The sequence below is a fragment of the Penicillium cinerascens genome (genome assembly GCF_028974065.1).
Source record: "Penicillium cinerascens strain IBT 15544 chromosome Unknown contig_24_segment0_segment0, whole genome shotgun sequence".
NCBI lineage: Eukaryota > Fungi > Ascomycota > Eurotiomycetes > Eurotiales > Aspergillaceae > Penicillium > Penicillium cinerascens.
Window position 1 is genome coordinate 342,020 of NW_026695290.1, and position 17,766 is coordinate 359,785.

Here is a 17,766-nt window from a genome sequence, read left to right on the forward strand (position 1 = left end):
TGCCATATGCCGAAGTGCCATCGGAATGCCGATACGGAGGAAAAGAAGGCCGGGAGTAAATTTCTTCCGCAAATCAAAAGGCACCAATAGGTCAACGAAGCCGCAGCCCCATATCTCCATGGAGTAAAAGCCGCAGCCTCTCAGTGTTTTATGTAACATCTACCAAGAAAATACGAGCCAATTGGACACCGTCGCCGCGTAGACCAACCGCTCCGTATATCGGTACTTTTTACCCCGGAGTCCAGCCCAGCCCCATTAAAACGTGAATTCCATTCGGCCGCACGAGGCCTCTGCACATCGATTCGTCGGAGATTGGCACCACTGCTGGAATCGGGTCGTGGGAGCGGGATTTTCGGCGGGAAGAGAAGACGCGATTGGCTGTGACGGGCCCCGTCCTGTCCGGATAACCGATCGCGGTACCGCGATGGCATTCTCGGTTGACTGACTTGTAGACAGCTTGACGCAATTATGCCTGATACTATTATCGGACAGGTTGGAAGCCGATACGGTATCCATAGTAGTACGGGATATTTCGGGTTCCTCGAAAAATTATCATATGCACGGCAAATGCAGGTTTGAGCTGAACTATACTTATAGATCCTGGCGTCTCCTTCTTGAAGAAGGACCCCTCTAGTTAGAATTAATCAACAATACTTCTCTCAAGAAGCTTTACTTTGAGCAAATTCCTTTGAAGGCCATATAGAATAACTCGGCCATGGCTCCTTCGATCAACGACGTCCCCGTTGGCCCATCGTCGTCCCCTTCCGCCTGCAAAGTAGGCATTAATGGCTTCGGCCGTATAGGTTTGTGACGACACTTCATCTTTCAAGTAACAATTGTTAAACTATACCGTATAGGTCGCAATGTGCTCCGCGCAGCCCTAGTCCGCTCCGATATCCAAGTCGTCGCCATCAACCACACCTGCGTCACAATCGAAGACCTCATTTACCTCATCCGCTACGACTCCTCAATGGGAAACCTCGATGAGCGAACCGACATCCAAGCAGTCTCAGATAGCCTCCTCACCATCGACGGCAACCGTATTGCCTTGACATCGGAACGTGACCTCAAGAAACTCAACTGGTCTGCCCTAGGAGCTGACTATGTCCTCGAATGCACGGGCAAATTCACCAAGCGGGACCTGGCTATGGATCACGTCACCTACGGACAGGCAAAGCGCGTTCTCATTTCCGCGCCTAGCTCGGACTCGCCTACATTCGTCTACGGAGTCAACTCGGACTCGTATGAGGCTAGTGATGCCTGCCGCGTGGTTTCTAATGCAAGCTGCACTACCAATTGTGTTACTCCGGTGTTGAAGGTACTTCACGACACCTTTGGTATCACGCAGGGCTTCCTGACTACCGTGCATGCTGCTACTCGCTCCCAGCAGGTTCTGGATGGGTACAGCAAGAAGAACCCCCGTCTGGGTAGGAGAATTCGTCACAAATTATCAAAACAATAACTAACGTGTTAAACAGGACGTGGTGTCTTCAACAACATCATCCCCACAACAACGGGCGCTGCCAAAGCCGTCGCTTCTGTGCTGCCCGAGTTGAGAGGCAAAGTGACCGGCGTGTCAATCCGCGTCCCAACGTAAGCTGCACTCAATCCATTTTTCAACCGCAGACACTGATTTTCATACAGGCCTAATGTCTCGATGATCGACCTTACCATCAGCACGGAAAAGCCAACCTCCCTCTCCGAAATCATCTCTGCCTTCAGAGTCGCCGCCAAGTCTAGCATGGCCGGCGTGTTGAAGGTGACAGATGAGGAGCTCGTGAGCACCGATTACAACGGAAGCCCCTACAGTGCCATCATTGATGCGCCTGCCAGCGCGGAGCTCAATCCTCAGGTATGTCCTATCATTTTCTAGTAATGATAAAACCATTCGTTGACTGTATGACAGTTCTTCAAAATCATTGCTTGGTACGACAATGAATGGGGCTACTCGAACCGTCTGCTGGATTTGACGACATTGGTGCACGCCCAGGAGGCTTCTTGATCTTTTGGGATTTATGGAGTTTGGAGAGATTAGAGCATGAACTACCTTAAGGTATGGTGTTAGATTCAGTTCATCTAGACGTCTTTTTGCCATGTGGCCATCTCGCGTGATAAATACTTGATTCATTTCCAGAGATGGGATAATAACAAATGAGATCTATTTTTTCGTACATCAAATCATGACTCCGCTGGTATCTGTGTTCCTAGAGACATCATCTAATCCTCATCCATGGACTCCCAGCCATCAGGGCCCGCGTCTCCATCAGCAAGCTCCTCTCCATCATCAGACACCTCGTCGTCATTGTTCACACCGATAGTGCGCTCGGCAACGGGAGTCTCAAACTCGGGCATGCGCGAGACGAAAGCGCGACGCACGGCGGCGTTGGTCGATGCGTCCCAAATCTGCACAACACCCTTGCTGCCAGCCACCGCCAGACGGAAGGTGACTTCGGGGTCGGGCGCAAAGGCAGTCGAGAAGACCTTGCCGATGTCGAATTTGCGGGTGACGACCAGGCTGGGCTTGTCGTTCTCGACGTTCCACAGCTTGACCTCCTTGTCTGTGGAGCCAGTGACCAGGAAGCCGGGGATGGTGCAGTTGATGTCGAAGGAGGAGACGGAGGAGTCGTGGGCTTGCAGCGACCAGACGGGCTTGGACTCGGCTGGGGAGGCAGGGACGTTACGGATATCGTAGCGGTACACCATGCCGCCGTCCGTGCTGACGTAAAAGTAGTTGGGGTCGTGAGGGTCCCAGCGGACGGCCTCGACGTCGGTGTCAACGCCCCAGCGGGCCTTTGAGTCGGGGGCGCGCATGTCGGCGGCCACGACGGTGCGGTCGTAGGAACCGCTCAGCAGGACGGTAGATTCCTTAGGGTGCCAGTCGAGCGAGCAAACCTTGTCGGTGTGGTGGGAGTAGGACTTGGCGCAGGTGGTGGTGTTCAGATCCCAGAGCTTGACGGTCCGGTCTGCGGATGCAGAGGCCAGCAGGTTACGGTGCTGACGGTTGGCCGCCAGGGCCAGAATGGAGTCGATGTGGTATTCGTCGTTCGCCTTGCTCTTCTTTTTCTTTTGCTTCTTCGCCTGGCCCTCCTTGCCGCCCTGTCCCAGGATGGCATTGGGGTACATGCTGTCGACGACATCCAGATCCCAGATCTCAATGTCCGGCTCCATAGTTCCCACAGCGACGAAGTTGCCTTGTGTCTTGCCCTCGGTGTTCTTTCCAACGGGGATGTCGAGCCATTCCAGGCACAGGGGAATGCCAGGCAGCATGATGTCGTGGTGCACATAGAGGTTGTCGGCTGAATCTTCGTAGACGTAGACTTCGAGGTGCGCCACCTCGTCCTCGACCTTTCCGGACAAAAGGAGATTGTCTGTGGGCATAATCTGAAGCTCCTCGCGATCCTCATCGTCCTCATCCTCGGGGATGACGAGGTATGGGTCCGCCTCGTTGGGCTGGTGGTACGCCAATGACTGGACGTTGCCGAACATGGTGACCTTCTCGCCGTCGTCGTCGACCTCTTCATTGTCATAGTTGTCCATATCGAACTCCTTCAAGACGTCGTCATCACTAGAATAAGCAATTAGCACATGCTACAACCCATTTAGTCCCAATGTACTCACGTAGTCGACTTTGTGTTGCCGTCCTTGGAGGTTTTCTTCTCGCTCGCGTCGTCCATAGTATCGGCCTTGTTGTCCTCATCCATAGCAGCGTCATCTTCGCCATCGTCCATCTTGCCATCCTTGGCAGCCTTCAAATCGCTCTGGGCCTCCTCAAGCTGCATGCGGGCAAGCTCAGATATCCGATTCATCTCCTGCTCGTCGATCTCATATTTAACAGGAAACTGAGCAGCGACACCTCGCCGCACCCATGCCGTGGTCGTGATCATAGAAGACATCGTGAGTGATCTTCACAAGTCCTCACTGTAACTTTTTTTTATCGGCGATATTTTTTTTTATCGGTGTGCTGGGAGGGGGGGTTCCGCCCGGCAGAACAGCGGGATCGGCTCACCGCCCGGGGATTTTGCTGCCAGTTGCTTCACATTCATTTGAATCGTCGATCTTGATTGTTTCCAAGATTCCTGTGTGGATATATCACTACCGCAATCATGCATTCTCATCTGCATACCCCCTACAACGTCAGTATGTATCGTCATTGCCAGTTCCGCCTTCTCCCGAGTCCTCTATACTCGGGTCTATGAGATCATACCACTAACCAGGCACGCAGACTGCGAGGAGATTATGACCGCCCTCGACGAATGCCACGCCAAGGGATTCCTCTACAAAGCTGTTGGCAACTGCAATGACATCAAGCGTGAGGTCAACAAATGTCTCGCTGCCGAGCGCTACGACCGAGCGAAGCGGAACCGAGACGAAGCACGCTCCAACCGGCGGCGGATCGAGGACATCTGGGCGAGGGAGCGAGCGGCGGATCAGGCCCCAAATGCTGGCTCTGAGAATGCCGGTGACTCCAAGCAATAGGGTCGCATCGCATCGTGTGTGATTATATGGGACTCGTGGAGTTTGGAGTACTGCTTTTTGTTCTGGGATCTTCGTCTACCTCATCTCTTCTCATTGATTTGCGGTTTGGCCGCTGTACGATATCGAAGATCTAGTGTATATATACCTTGGTGACAGGCCATGAAGCATTGGTACCTTTCAAGGTTGCTCATGGGTCTATTTATCAACACTCCTCATGGGATGATCTCTACGTATCTTTCATGATATCAAATGAACAAACTTCCAAGGGAACTATGTGCCTCAACTGCATTGGATTTACACCTAAAATAATACCTTCATTTAACTTTTTGAAAATGGATACCTTGCCCAAACGCCGTGCCGTGGAGAATATAGATGCAGTAACAGCCACAAAGAGCTTTAACCCAGATCATGCGTCGACCTCCATAGCTGAAACAGCGTCGGCAGGCGCATCCTCGTTCCCTTCGTGAGGAGCACTCTTATTATGCCTGCGTCTCCGCTTAGTCTTAGCCTCGCCATCCGGCTTCTCCAGAGCATCAGCATCACCGCTTTCTCTCGGGGTTTCAGCAGCCTGAGACTTTTGTTTCTTCGGAGTGGCAGAAAGACCAGACTCGGTCTTTTTCTTGGACTTCTTCACGCTGAGCGGGTTGGGACCCTTGGCCTTCTTGAGTCCGGGTATTTTCACTGAAGGCTCGGCATCCTCCTCCCGCTTGCGCTTGCCCAGCGATGGGTCATCCAGTCCAGCACGGAACTTGCCCCTCTCCACGCCATCGCGCACGTTTTCGGATGGCGTGCTCATCGGCTCCAGAACCATGACGGAGCGTTTGACATAGATAATTGGGACACCGGGGATGGAGCGTGCATGCACTCGGAGGGCTCTGGCGCGGCGCATGGCCCGTTCCTCTTGGCGCTCTTCGTCAGTCTTGCGCTTGCGTTGCCCATCGTTCTTGTCGTTCTTCTTGACTATTGGGTCCGCCGTCGCGAGAATGTAGTGATCCTTGTTCTTCTTGGCTTCTGCGCTAGGAGAGAGCAGGGAGAGAAGACACTCGACCTCGTCGATGGGCTCGGAGTCCACATTGTGAGAGCAGTGGCGGAGCGGTAATTCTGTCGGTGGGGGGAGATGACGCGGGCGATATGGCTGTTGAGTTTTGGGATTGATAGGTTGGGCTTTCATGATGGCGTTGAGGGAGCATTTTGTGAGCACTGTACCGGGATTGTCAGTTCGATGGCGTTCTCATTTAAAATTCCCCGAAATCTTCTTTGCGGCATTCGGTAGAATCGGACTGGGAAGTGGCACTTACATGGCTTGGGTTTACCCTGCAGAGTCCGCTCAAGTGCAGGAAGCAGGTCCATCTTGAAAGCATCGACATTACTCAGGAAGTTTGAGTCCACTGTTCGCGGGTTAGAATGGTGACCGTGGGCATAGCTTTGGGTAACTCACCAAGCACTTGGTAGGGCTCACGGAAGTTGAATGTAAGCTCATACTGGTGCATGAGCTTACGGTACTTCTTCGAACGCTTGGCCCTCATTGTGAATGATGTAGGTCAAGAAATCGGGTTGAAGATGCGGAGGTTGCTGCGCTGCTGCCGCGACGAAACTTTTTTCATTTTGCCGGGCGGCGGGGCGAGGCGGTGATGGTCTGTGCGGAGCTGAAGTATACCACCTACACTCGACTTAATCATTTCTACTTCCATGTGAATTGCAATTTTAATGATCGGGTTCAATTACCATTCTCGTATCGTATATGCTTGCCAGAGCAGTTGACACTCAGATGGGTATCTCTACGTGAGACCCGACGCATGCAATGTACTCAATCTAGTTCAACGCGGTTCCATTCCCCATTGTAACCATATGCAATAAATACTAAGATTTCGTTGAGTCGTGATCTTGAGGCCTCGGTGTTAGACTGAGCGTCTCCTTGCGGCCTGGGCAGGGTGCTCTCAGGCATGTAGGGTACGCGACGTCTGCTTCAGAGTGCGCGAATCTTTACCGCATACAGAGTGGTATGTAATCGCGACCGGACTTGAAGTACCGACAGTGAAAAAGTGCGCGCCCAGGCCGATGCGAAGCTGTTGGGTTGTTCGAGACGATGAGTCTCGTGAGTCGGAGAATAAAAGGTTCGATATTCCTTGGAACACGTTTATTCACCCGGCTCGCTTCTTACAAGACGCAATGACGACCGAGATGTCGTCCATTTTGCCTATACACAGTCAATATATGATAACCACACTGGAATATCTTCAAGTGTCAAAACATACCTCCTTCAATCGCAAGACCTTCATCCACAGCTTTCTCCATGTACGGGCTCTCTGCAAAAGGATCCTGCGCAATATCCAAAGCGGCGTTGAGAACCTCACGAGCCGCATAGACCATGCGTTCATTCGACAAATTCGGTGGCGGAGGTACATCCAAGTAATCCCCATTGTCCCATTTCTGAAGACTGTCCAGAACCACTTTGACGACCTCGTGCTCCCACAAATTATCCATGACGCCGTCTGACACCGCCAGAACGATGTCGTCTTCTTGCAAGGTGATCTTGGATAGCACTGCGTCTTTTCGCGGTGTGTCGATGCTGTTCGTTCCTAACTGCATGGGACAGTCGAACCAGTGCCATTGTTCGGTGGTGCGGAACAAGACTTTCTCCTCGCTCGGTCGGATAACAATCACCTTGCAATCCCCCAAATTTGTCACGTAGAGTAGCGGCTTCTGTGTACCATCTTGCTCACGGATCCAGTGTAGAAGGGCCGTCGCCGACGTGGTGGTTCCGAACCACTCGTTAGGACTCGAGGTTGCGCGAATGGTCTCCTCATAGGCAGACTGGAGGTACTCGATGGGGTCGAGAGTAGGAGCGTCCGCGGTGACTTGGCGCTCAACTTCGAGCGCCCAGAAGTGTAGAAGCAGCCTTGACCAAAGCCTATATGGAAAAAAAAGTCAGCCGATGGAAACCTTTGACGTCGGTACGAAGCAAACTCACGCAGCATGGCCCTGAGGCTTTGTCGCCCATGCACCTACACCATCATTCACTCCGAGAAAGTTCTCCGCAACGACGATCGCGTCGTCTCCATTATTCAAGCCACGAACCAGTTCGCCCTGGACGGATAATCTCTTATCCTGGTTCAGCGAGTGGGTAGTCAAGGGATCGGAGAAAGACGAGGACGGTGGGGACAGAAACGGCGGAGGAAAGGGACGTGAAGGACGCTTAGCGCAAAGAGCATAGCCCGTCTCAAAGCGAAAGGGTGATTTGGCGAGGCGGAGATCGTGACGGTCGGGGACGGGAGTGATGACACCGTAGCAGGGCCACACAGCCGCGTGGTATAGCCGTGCCGTCGGTCGCCAGCGGGCCCCGTTGGGACTGTCGCGGGCACTGGCATTGACTAAGGCCGACGGACTCGATCTGACGGCTCGTGCGATCCATCTACTCGGCCGTGGTAATGATGAGAGTGAAGGTGGAACCCTTGCCGTGGTCACCATGCCTGACTTGGCGCCTCTCAGCGCACGCAGATGGGCCAGTCGATGGGTGGAGGATTTAAAGTGATTTAGTCATGATCTCCAAGAAGAAAGAGATGGAAAGACCGTTGAATACAGGGAAGCAAAAGTTGCAGGGCGTGTTCACCGGCAGGGCCGGTCGAGAATTGCATCGCGAAGTTTTCACTGGCCTGCAGCGCCGAGTGCTGTGCTCTGCTCTACGGAGTACCGCGTGTCATATGAAGGCGGCCGCTTCCGCGCTTGGACAACGCCTGCACTTAGCCTGTTCTTTTTTACTTTGCAATTACCGAAAATGACCGAGATGATGGGAATTCAGTGATACTGCAATACTCCCTGCTGGATGCAGTGAATAACACCCATACTATGGTGTGGCCCGACTCCCGAACTATACCAGGTACATCGAATCTACACTTCTTCAACGCACGAGACCAGTAACTTGCAAGATCTTGTTTACGACATTGTTCAAGATGTTTTTTAAAGATCTTGCTAATGACATTGCTGAAGATATCGTTAAAGTTACTGTATTTGTGCTCGAGAACATCATTCCATCCACTCTCTCGAACGCCATACTCCACACCGATGCTATGTTTGAAAGTAACTTTGGCACGCCACTCGTTCTTCAAAATTACGAAATTCTCTAGGCCCAGTGAGCTGCTGTTAGACCACTCCGCTGTTTTTGAATTTCCATGTCGAAGATATTGAACATTTCAAACACCTCCAACAGCAGCTGGCGCTCGGGAACGCATTCTTGGAGACCTGCCAGTCCCTGGAAACAGACCCAGCTAAGCGTGTTGGCGCGGATGTTGAACGGGGCGCGGCCAGTCGAGCTGCGACGACGAGCAGTCATGATCCGGAAATGCCGTTCGGCACAGGGGCACCAGCGCTCGACACCGTCATGTCTCGTACAGGCCTCGGCACAGAAGCAAACTTGATTGCAGATACACTTGTGTGTCTTTGACAGAGAAAATATGCTCGCTTTAGGGTCGTCGCGGCGCATTTCGCCAATGGATTTACCTTCCAGCAGACTCAGGGCAGACAAGCGGTGGTCCAGGATAATCTTCTTTTCCCACCGGGCTGGATCGACAGTCTTGAGATCCACGAGGCCAAGTTCTGAGAGAGGGATGTCCAGCTCCGGTTCTTGCTTGGGAATCACAGTGAAGTATTTCTCACAAAGAACGGCCATGAGTTCGATTGGGATGGTGTCAAAGAATGGAATGAGACCATTCCACTTCTTACGATACGGGGAAGACCGCTCGGAAAGGATTGTACGCGCATGCTCGCGGTAGCCCATCGGATCGTCATCAATTCCTTGCACGACATCATTACAACCGAGGCTGAAGATGTGGCACTCCTGGAACTCAACGACGAGCCCGGATATTATGGCGGCCCGCGGGTTTCCACAAATCATAGGGGAATCAAGGAAGTCCTTACATGCCGTGAAGATGCGGTAGAGATGGTCGTTATTCGGAAGGACGAATTTGAAGTGAGTGGACACTGGACGTTCTCCCCTTCTGATGAGAGAACAGAGCTCGATAGCGGCCATCTCTATCTGCAATCTAGCGTAGAGTGTGTAGAAGAGGTGCTCCACAATGTCGACGAGAATGGCGAGTTGATCGGTTCTGATCTCGTCTTCAGCTCGCTTGGTCCAGTACGTCAGGCCGTTGATCGAATCATCGAGCTGCGTATGTGTCAGTTTCCAATGGTAAAGTACAGAGTATCCAATACTATGTTCAGGACAGAAATCTTTTCTGGATGATCCTTATAGCAAGTGGACGAGCGTACCTTCACTCCGTATGCCAGGAACACCACATGCAGGAGTTTGGCGATAGCGAAGATCTTCGTGAAGATCTTCATGACGGTGCCAAAGTGGATTGACAACTGCACTGCGTCCAGGTCATCCATCGGCAAGACCTGCGACGAGAACGAGGATGACGACGAAGGAATGACCCATTCATCACAGCTGATCGTGTATGTCCGAGAATGCCGTCTGCTGGAAGCCATCTTTGTCAAGTTAGTAAAGTCGAGACACTGAAATAAGTGAGAGATGATGAATATAGGAAGAAGCCTACCATGGAGTCGTTAGAAAACTCGTCACTGGTAGGGCTTGGCCGAAGAACCAACGACTCAGTCGATGATTTGATGTCTTCTTCGTAGATTGAGGCCGAGTATCTGTAACAGTCGTCCCCCTGTTCCTTGACCATGTCAACATAGCTTTCGGTCCTCACAAAGTCTTCCGGGCTAACAGGACTCATAGGCCCCAATGAATAAAATTCATCGCTATTGCTTCGGGGGCTCGAGATTGAGAGGGCTGTAATTCGATGAACATCTCGATGAGACTCACGCTTCGAGCGAAGCTTCGACAGATAGTTGGTCCACCAACTCTTGCGTGAATCTTTCATCATTGATTGCATATTAAGCGATGTTTTCAGGATGAGACAATGCTTGAGGGCAAAACGTTGAAATTTGTAGAGAAGGCGTTGTCGCGGAAAGGCAACAGCAACCGGCCAGCGACTCATAGCTACCTACCTAGACACGGCTCTTCGCGTGATCCATGGGCATCACCACGGGGAGTCTTTGATCTCGACACGTCTTAGAACATCTTGTCGGGCACCTATGGACCTCGGATACATCTTCGGGTTACTTGCCTTACGATATCATGAAACTACTTGCAGAGAAGACAACCTGGGAAGGGAACTGGATAATCAAAAGCTGTGCATGTCCAAAAAACGCTCGCCAGGTTATATCAAACAGGGACGTGTCACAAGTCTAGCTTTGCACACGGAAGGTCCGGCCACTCGCTGTCTTGCGCTCGCGCTCTTCGTTCTCGGGTCTGGCTCGGTTGAGGACTGGAACCTGTTAGCAGTCTGTGATAGATGCGATTGCCGGTTGCACGTACCTTGGAGGAAGTCTGCTGTCCTCTTGCGCATACGGGTGTGGATGTATGCCTGTCGTGAATGGTCAACTAATTTTCTTCCAATGGAGCAAGGGGATATTACCTTCGATGCCTTGATATGGTAGTGGAAGTAGTCACGGAAAGTCTGGATGTGGGAGATGCTATCATAGCGGCGCTGGGGGGTCAAGTGTCGAGGGAATAGAACTATATTGCATTAGTGTGGGATGCGCATTGCAGCATGGAGGCAATCTCACCGAAAGTGACATAGCTCATCTCGCCTTCGCTTGCGTTCTCCACACCGGGGACGCCTTCCAGCTCAAGCGGGGGAGTGTTGCGGAAGAGTACTTGAGGCGCATTCTGTAGCGTCACGACGCGACGTCTGGCATCGACGAATTCCTACAGTTCGTCAGCATCGCGCATTCGGTATCAACTTCGTCTGAGAGACAAACCTGTAGGAAGACCTTGCCGAAGATGCGATCCGTCTCCTCACGGAACACAGTGCTGAAGATCACCGTTACGCGGTCGTGGCTAGCCTTGATGTAGATAGCCTCCTCCTCGCGGTAGTGGATCGACATAACCTCGCCACCTTCCTTCACACCTTGCGGTGCCGACTCTGAGGTATATCTCGAAGCCTCCTCGGCAAGCTCGGCGAATTCGTCAAATGCCCGCTCGAACGGAGCTGCCATCGCGTTTCGCTTGAGCAGGGCGAGCTTCATAATCAGCTCCTCCCGAGCTTCCTGCTCAGCAGGCAAATTCTCGAGATCGATTTGTACTGAGAAATCATATCCGGGCTCGGGAGACACGATGTAGGGGCCGTATTCCCGCTCCAGCACCGCCTGGGCGCCGTACTGCACCAGCTCCTTGAAGCATTTCACATGGATGGAGACGAGGATCTTGGTCTTGGATTCAGGGGTCGAGAGGTGAAACGTCACGCCGTCAAAGTCGGAAACCACTTGATCAATCGAAGCTGGGGGAGCACTGCGGGCAACAGTTAGCTGGAAGCCTGGGGGGGGGGGGCTGTGTATACAATGAGGGGGACATTGAGTGCGGAGGGGAGCGGCGGAGGGGAAATCGTACCCAGAGAACCGCTCCGTGAGGAGGGATTGGATCAAAACGTTCTGATAATCCAATAGAAGCATGACGGGCGACGCAATGGGGGAGTAGAGAGGGAGTGGAAGGAGACGGTGGGAGATGGCGGCGCGATCGTCATGGGCGGTGGGGGAGCCCGACGGGTCGCTGTCGCCGCCCGTAATTAATTTTGTGCTATCGATAGCAATCGTCTCCAAAAATTTTCCCATCCACCTCCGACCATGGTGAAATCTTACTTGTACGTGCCATTCACACGTTCAGGATTGCGCTGGTATCACTAACATTCTCTGCAGTAAATTCGAGCATTCGAATACGTTCGGGCTCATCGCCTCGGCGTCGTCGAATGCGATCTGGGCGAAGGATGACCAGACCGCGGGTGCTGGTCGCCAGACAGGCGCCGGGCGGGCAATCGTGGGTGCTAGCGAGGCGGTCTTGTGTTGGGATGTCAAAAAGGGAGAATTGCTCGGCCGCTGGCGCGACTCAGCCTGTAGGGCGCAAGTGACTGTGGTCGCCCACAGCCAAACGGATGAAGATATCTTCGCAGTTGGGTAAGTTGCCCAGCGCAGCTCAACAACTACTCCGCTAATATTTTCTTTTCTTCCCTGATAGCTACGAAGATGGCAGCATTCGAATTTGGGACTCGCGAACTAGCACCATCATCATCTCTTTCAATGGACACAAATCCGCCATCACCCAGCTGGCCTTCGACAACGCCGGTGTGCGCCTTGCCAGTGGTTCCAAGGACACCGACATTATCATCTGGGACTTGATTTCCGAAGTTGGTCTATTCAAACTCCGCGGACACACCGATCAAATCACATCGCTTCACTTCCTCTTCCCATCGGCAGAGCTCCTCACTGCTTCTGGGCTCAGCGAACACTCGGGCTTCCTATTGACTACTGGAAAGGACGCATTGATCAAGGTCTGGGATCTGGCATCGCAGCACTGCATTGAAACACATGTTGCACAGTCCAATGGCGAGTGCTGGAGTCTGGGTCTTTCGCCTGACCAGGGTGGTTGCATTACTGCAGGAAATGACGGAGAGCTTCGGGTTTGGTCGATTGACGAGAGCGCTATGCTTGAAATTTCGAAGGAAAAGGTTGGCGCAGAAGGTCGCAAAATTCTCACAGATCGAGGAACATTCTATCGTCACGGCAAGGATCGCACCATCGGCATTCGCTTCCACCCCAAGGCAGATTACGTTGGTTTCCATGGCTCGGAAAAGTCGGTCGAGGTTTGGCGCATCCGGTCCTCGGCAGAAGTGCAGAAGAGCCTTGCGCGTAAGAAGAAGCGCAGAAAGGAGAAGGAGGCGCAACGTCAGGATGGAGAGAAGGAGGTTGAAGCTGCCCTGGAGAAGCCTGAGGATGTTTCCTCTGCGCCTGTTACCGAGGTCTTTGTCTCTCATGTCATTGTCCGAACTGGTGGAAAGGTTCGTTCCTTCGACTGGATGATGAACAAGTCCAGCAACCTCAACATACTTGCCGCGACCACAAACAACCAGTTGGAAGCTTACAGCGTCGTCACGGCGAACAAGAAGAAGAAGGATGAGGAAGATTCCGAGTACACTCGCAACCTGGCAGTGGATATTCCTGGTCACCGAACAGATATTCGGTCAATTGCGTTGAGCTCCGATGACCGCATGCTCGCATCGGTATCAAACGGCAGTCTCAAGATCTGGAATGTGCGCACAGAAACCTGCTTGCGTACTCTCGAGTGCGGTTATGCACTGTGCTCTGCATTCCTCCCGGGTGACAAGATTGTGGTGGTTGGAAACAAGAACGGTGAATTGGAAGTGTTCGACATCGCGTCTTCTACCTTACTGGATACTATTAAGGCACACGACGGCCCTGTTTGGTCGCTCCATGTGCACCCCGATGGCAAATCCATGGTCAGTGGAAGTGCAGACAAGACGGCCAAGTTCTGGGAATTCAAGGTCGTCCAAGAGGAGATTCCTGGCACGAAGCGCACCACGCCTCGTCTCAAGCTAGTGCACACAAGAATGCTGAAGGTCAACGACGACATCCTCAGTCTCCGCTTCTCACCGGATGCACGCCTGCTAGCAGTCTCTCTGCTGGACAACACCGTCAAAGTCTTCTTCGTTGACTCATTGAAACTCTTCCTGAACCTCTACGGCCACAAGCTTCCTGTTCTCAGCATGGATATCTCTTACGATAGCAAGCTGATCGTTACTTGCTCGGCCGACAAGACCGCTCGTATCTGGGGATTGGACTTTGGTGACTCCCACAAGTCTTTCTTGGCCCACGAAGACAGTGTGATGGCAGTGGCATTCGTTCCCCATAACAAGGATGGAAACGGTCACAATTTCTTCAGTGCAAGCAAGGACCGGGTCATCAAGTACTGGGACGGCGACAAGTTCGAGAACATCCAGCGACTTACCGGACACCACGGCGAGATCTGGGCATTGGCTATGGCTCATTCCGGTGATTTCATCGTCAGTGCTAGTCACGATAAGAGTATTCGCATTTGGCAGCAGACCGATGAGCCTCTCTTCCTCGAGGAGGAGCGTGAGAAGGAGATGGAAGAAGAATACGACGCCACTCTTACCGCGTCTCTGGATCAGGAGGACGGTGAAGAAGGCGAAAAGGCCGAAGCCGTCGATGCTGGCAAACAGACTTCGGGCACTTTTATGGCTGGAGAAAAGATCATGGAAGCTCTGGACTTTGGTGTCGAAGACCTCGCACTCGTGAGCGAATGGCGCAAGGTCAAGGCCGCTAACCCGAAGGCCGCGGCCGTGCCGCCTGATCGTAACCCGCTCTACCTCGCGCTGAACAACGTTTCTGCTGAGCAGCACGTTCTGAACACCATACAGAAGGTCCCCGCCGCTGCCCTGCAAGATGCTCTCCTAGTCCTCCCCTTCTCCAAGCTTGGCGCACTCTTCACCTTCCTTAAAATCTTCGCCGAGCGCGAATGGAACGTGCCCCTCACTTGCCGCGTGCTATTCTTTATGCTGAAGACACACCACCGGCAGATCGTGGCTAGTAAGATGATGCGCCCGCTGCTGGACGACATCCGGGTCTCGCTGCGCCGAGTTCTTGCTCGCCAAAAGGACGAGATGGGCTTCAACTTGTCTGCACTGCAGTTCATCGGCAACCAGATCCGCGATCACGGCACCAAAGACTATATTGACGAAGAGAACTGGGAGAAGACAGCCAACCAGAAGGGGTCGGGCAAAAAGCGGCAATTCATGAGCATTGCTTGATTGGGCAAGGCTTGAGCATGTCAATGGGCGTTGGGGTCATTTCGTTGACCTTTGGATTTCAAATGTTAATGTCGTTTAAAAGTCTTATATCTTGGGAGTTTAGATCAAGGGATGTATTATACTAGCTTCATCACAAATATTCAATTCGAGCATTAGGATTTCAAGGATTTCATTGTATCTAGTTCGATTTTGCCCTCAACCCCTAATCTAGCTCCAGCCCACAAATACCATATCCACCAAGCAATTCGTATCGAATCTCGGGGATCTTGAGGGGAAACAAAGTTAGCAATGAATCCCAAACCTGCCTCTGCCACAAGACAAAACAAGCGAACAGCAAGACCGAAACACCATTTCAGCGGAACCATTATAAGCATCGACGACAACGGCACCTCTTTGGATGTCCAATTGCCATACCTCTTCCGGCTCTTCCTAAAAAATTCGGTTCATTTGCAATATCTCATCATTGGATGTTTCTCGCGGTCTTGCTGTTCATTGCTCGCCTCTGGCAGTCGTTAGTACGTACCTGTTAGTGCGTTGCCAGCATGAGCAAGGCCCAAGGATATTTTTAGACCTTGCCCTGCTGGCTGTGAGAGTCGAGGGCGTGCAGTTGGGTTTTTCGCAGGTGCAGAAGAGGAGAGGTGGGAGATTCGCAGCTTCTGCGAAAATAATTGACCGGGTGGAGTCGAGCTTAGTCAGTAGGTCACGTGCATAGAGAGCGGAGTATACAGCGTCGGGTAGGCAAAGGATGGGCTTGGAGCTTATGCTTATTTCATATTCTAATCTCATTAAATTCATCAATTTCGTGATCTATGGGCTTCATGATCCAGATCTAGTCATCATAAAAAGAATCAAGAGGTCGCCTTCATCGTTCCACAGGAAGAACATGTCCACCATTGCGATTCCATAAAAGAACCGCAAAAGCCGCAATTCCACCCCAAACGTCTTTTATTGACATCGCGATCCAAGGCCTTTAGTGTGTCTAAAGCCCGGGTTCGATTCTTGAAAGCAAAGGTATCGCGTGGTGCGGCTTTGTCGTCTTCTTCGGTCTTGTCATCTGGCAGCGAGCGCTTATTTGGCCTCTGCGGTTCTGAACACGTCCGATCAGGGAGTGCTGGACTTTCCGCAGGCTCTTCTGACTTGGCGTTTGCGGGAGCGGGCCGTTCTGATGCACAGACCTCGCAGCAGAGAAAGTTGGGAGGGTTTTTCAATGTGCATGCCGGACAAGTCCACGGAGTGTCGTATGAGATATTATCCGTTGCGAGATCGAGCACCTCGGGAGTCTCCGCTTGAGGTGTCTCCACAGGTGTGACTTGTGATTTGTCTCGAGAATCAGGTGGAGGTGGTGACGACTGCGTATGGGGTCCGGCAGGATTATCCTGGCTCGGGGGAATGTAAGAATCGCCATACTTCTCGCGCTCTTCTTCTTGGATTAATTCGACGAAGGCCTGCATGATGGCTGCCTCGTTCGCATCATCTTCCTCAGCCTTCGTCCTGAACCCATTCCGAGATGCCTCCTCAGCAAGCTCGGTGCTGTGATCGGTTCCTGATGCACATCCCTGGGTCACCTCGATACGTCGCTGGGCGGCATCTGCGCGCAGCTTGCGTATGTCGGTTCCACGCAGGACAGGAGCCCCACCGAGCTTCTTTCCTGAGTTCTTAGTTTGAGCGCGCCGCTGCTCAGCAGCTGCACGAGCCTGACGCCGCGCCTCATCCAGCGGGATCCTGTTTCCACCGAGACGTTTTCCTTGGGAAAGGAAGCCTTCGCCGGTGTATCCCTTGATCACGAGTTCTTCGTGCTCGTCCCGAAGTTGATTCCACAATGCATGAAATTGTCTGTGGTGAGGACCATGGACAATATGACAGAGTCTAAATTTATAAGCCAGTGGCCAAGAATCTCGGGGATATTGACTTACTCATGAAGCATGGTATCCACAACCTGCTCGATAGGCAGGAACTGCTTCTGGTCAGAAGCATACCGTAATCTCAGGCAAATCTTCTGACCGGAGTTGACGTTCAGCCCTAGCAGATTGCTCTGTTTTGGGTAGAACTCGCAGAGTGCCCCCACGCGCCAGGAGCGCTGACGCATGATCGGCTTGACGATAGAGGCCACCTTGCGGAGGATGAAAAGGGCCTCCGATTCTCGGGGACGCTTCTTCTCATGGCGGTACTCCGAGATGAGAGCGTCCATCTCACGCATCTTGGAGGTTCGTAATGATTGATGATATGGCAAAGGAGGGAATAGTAAGGACGAGATCTCAGAGGCTAAGGCCTCTGGCTGGGTATCATTCTTCGTACAACAGTCTCGACTGGTGACGCATTCCCATAGAAAGCACAAAGGGAGGCGAAAGAAACCTCAGAAACTTTTGGAATGAATGTCTTGTCGTTTGAATCGATTTGCGCCGGTCTTCAGTGATAACTAATCAATTGGTACCAGCGGATTCAGGTGTCGACGGTCATGTGAGTAAAACTAGATGTACTCAAAAGACATTTCACGCAAGCTATTTTGAGGAGAATACATAAACCTTCATATATAGAACCTTCATAGAGAAGTCGGTTTGAATGTCTTGTTCCCCTTCGAAAATCTCGATTGCCCGGAGGTGTCATT

The 17,766-nt window shown here is 52.3% G+C and overlaps 9 protein-coding genes across 9 annotated transcripts; 3 read left to right on the forward strand and 6 right to left on the reverse strand.

Moving 5' to 3' along the window:
* Nucleotides 1–715: 715 nt before the first annotated feature.
* N7498_003206 (type I glyceraldehyde-3-phosphate dehydrogenase) lies at nt 716–2,002 on the forward strand (the record flags this gene model as incomplete). Its single annotated transcript, XM_058450268.1, has 5 exons — nt 716–803; nt 858–1,427; nt 1,479–1,593; nt 1,645–1,852; nt 1,907–2,002. The coding sequence occupies 5 exons, from the start codon at nt 716–718 to the stop codon at nt 2,000–2,002; spliced, it is 1,077 nt and encodes a 358-aa protein (XP_058309730.1).
* A 215-nt stretch (nt 2,003–2,217) lies between these two features.
* Nucleotides 2,218–3,893, reverse strand: N7498_003207 (rRNA-processing protein PWP1; the record flags this gene model as incomplete). Its single annotated transcript, XM_058450269.1, has 2 exons — nt 2,218–3,565; nt 3,619–3,893. The coding sequence occupies 2 exons, from the start codon at nt 3,891–3,893 to the stop codon at nt 2,218–2,220; spliced, it is 1,623 nt and encodes a 540-aa protein (XP_058309731.1).
* Nucleotides 3,894–4,103: 210 nt separating this feature from the next.
* On the forward strand, nt 4,104–4,476 carry N7498_003208 (COX assembly mitochondrial protein; the record flags this gene model as incomplete). The annotated part of the gene is made up of 2 exons (XM_058450270.1): nt 4,104–4,137; nt 4,223–4,476. The coding sequence occupies 2 exons, from the start codon at nt 4,104–4,106 to the stop codon at nt 4,474–4,476; spliced, it is 288 nt and encodes a 95-aa protein (XP_058309732.1).
* A 406-nt stretch (nt 4,477–4,882) lies between these two features.
* N7498_003209 (rRNA-binding ribosome biosynthesis protein UTP23) lies at nt 4,883–6,002 on the reverse strand (the record flags this gene model as incomplete). Its single annotated transcript, XM_058450271.1, has 3 exons — nt 4,883–5,676; nt 5,775–5,864; nt 5,915–6,002. 3 exons carry the CDS (start codon nt 6,000–6,002, stop codon nt 4,883–4,885), a joined length of 972 nt encoding a protein of 323 aa, XP_058309733.1.
* Nucleotides 6,003–6,617: 615 nt separating this feature from the next.
* On the reverse strand, nt 6,618–7,944 carry N7498_003210 (uncharacterized protein; the record flags this gene model as incomplete). The annotated part of the gene is made up of 3 exons (XM_058450272.1): nt 6,618–6,673; nt 6,732–7,387; nt 7,448–7,944. The coding sequence occupies 3 exons, from the start codon at nt 7,942–7,944 to the stop codon at nt 6,618–6,620; spliced, it is 1,209 nt and encodes a 402-aa protein (XP_058309734.1).
* Nucleotides 7,945–8,596: 652 nt separating this feature from the next.
* On the reverse strand, nt 8,597–9,960 carry N7498_003211 (uncharacterized protein; the record flags this gene model as incomplete). The annotated part of the gene is made up of 2 exons (XM_058450273.1): nt 8,597–9,637; nt 9,742–9,960. The coding sequence occupies 2 exons, from the start codon at nt 9,958–9,960 to the stop codon at nt 8,597–8,599; spliced, it is 1,260 nt and encodes a 419-aa protein (XP_058309735.1).
* A 765-nt stretch (nt 9,961–10,725) lies between these two features.
* On the reverse strand, nt 10,726–11,991 carry N7498_003212 (actin-related protein 2/3 complex subunit 2; the record flags this gene model as incomplete). Its single annotated transcript, XM_058450274.1, has 6 exons — nt 10,726–10,805; nt 10,856–10,904; nt 10,956–11,056; nt 11,107–11,248; nt 11,302–11,830; nt 11,930–11,991. The coding sequence occupies 6 exons, from the start codon at nt 11,989–11,991 to the stop codon at nt 10,726–10,728; spliced, it is 963 nt and encodes a 320-aa protein (XP_058309736.1).
* A 171-nt stretch (nt 11,992–12,162) lies between these two features.
* Nucleotides 12,163–15,161, forward strand: N7498_003213 (snoRNA-binding rRNA-processing protein DIP2; the record flags this gene model as incomplete). The annotated part of the gene is made up of 3 exons (XM_058450275.1): nt 12,163–12,179; nt 12,235–12,489; nt 12,551–15,161. 3 exons carry the CDS (start codon nt 12,163–12,165, stop codon nt 15,159–15,161), a joined length of 2,883 nt encoding a protein of 960 aa, XP_058309737.1.
* Nucleotides 15,162–16,009: 848 nt separating this feature from the next.
* N7498_003214 (metalloendopeptidase WSS1) lies at nt 16,010–17,358 on the reverse strand (the record flags this gene model as incomplete). The annotated part of the gene is made up of 2 exons (XM_058450276.1): nt 16,010–17,027; nt 17,075–17,358. 2 exons carry the CDS (start codon nt 17,356–17,358, stop codon nt 16,010–16,012), a joined length of 1,302 nt encoding a protein of 433 aa, XP_058309738.1.
* Nucleotides 17,359–17,766: the final 408 nt, after the last annotated feature.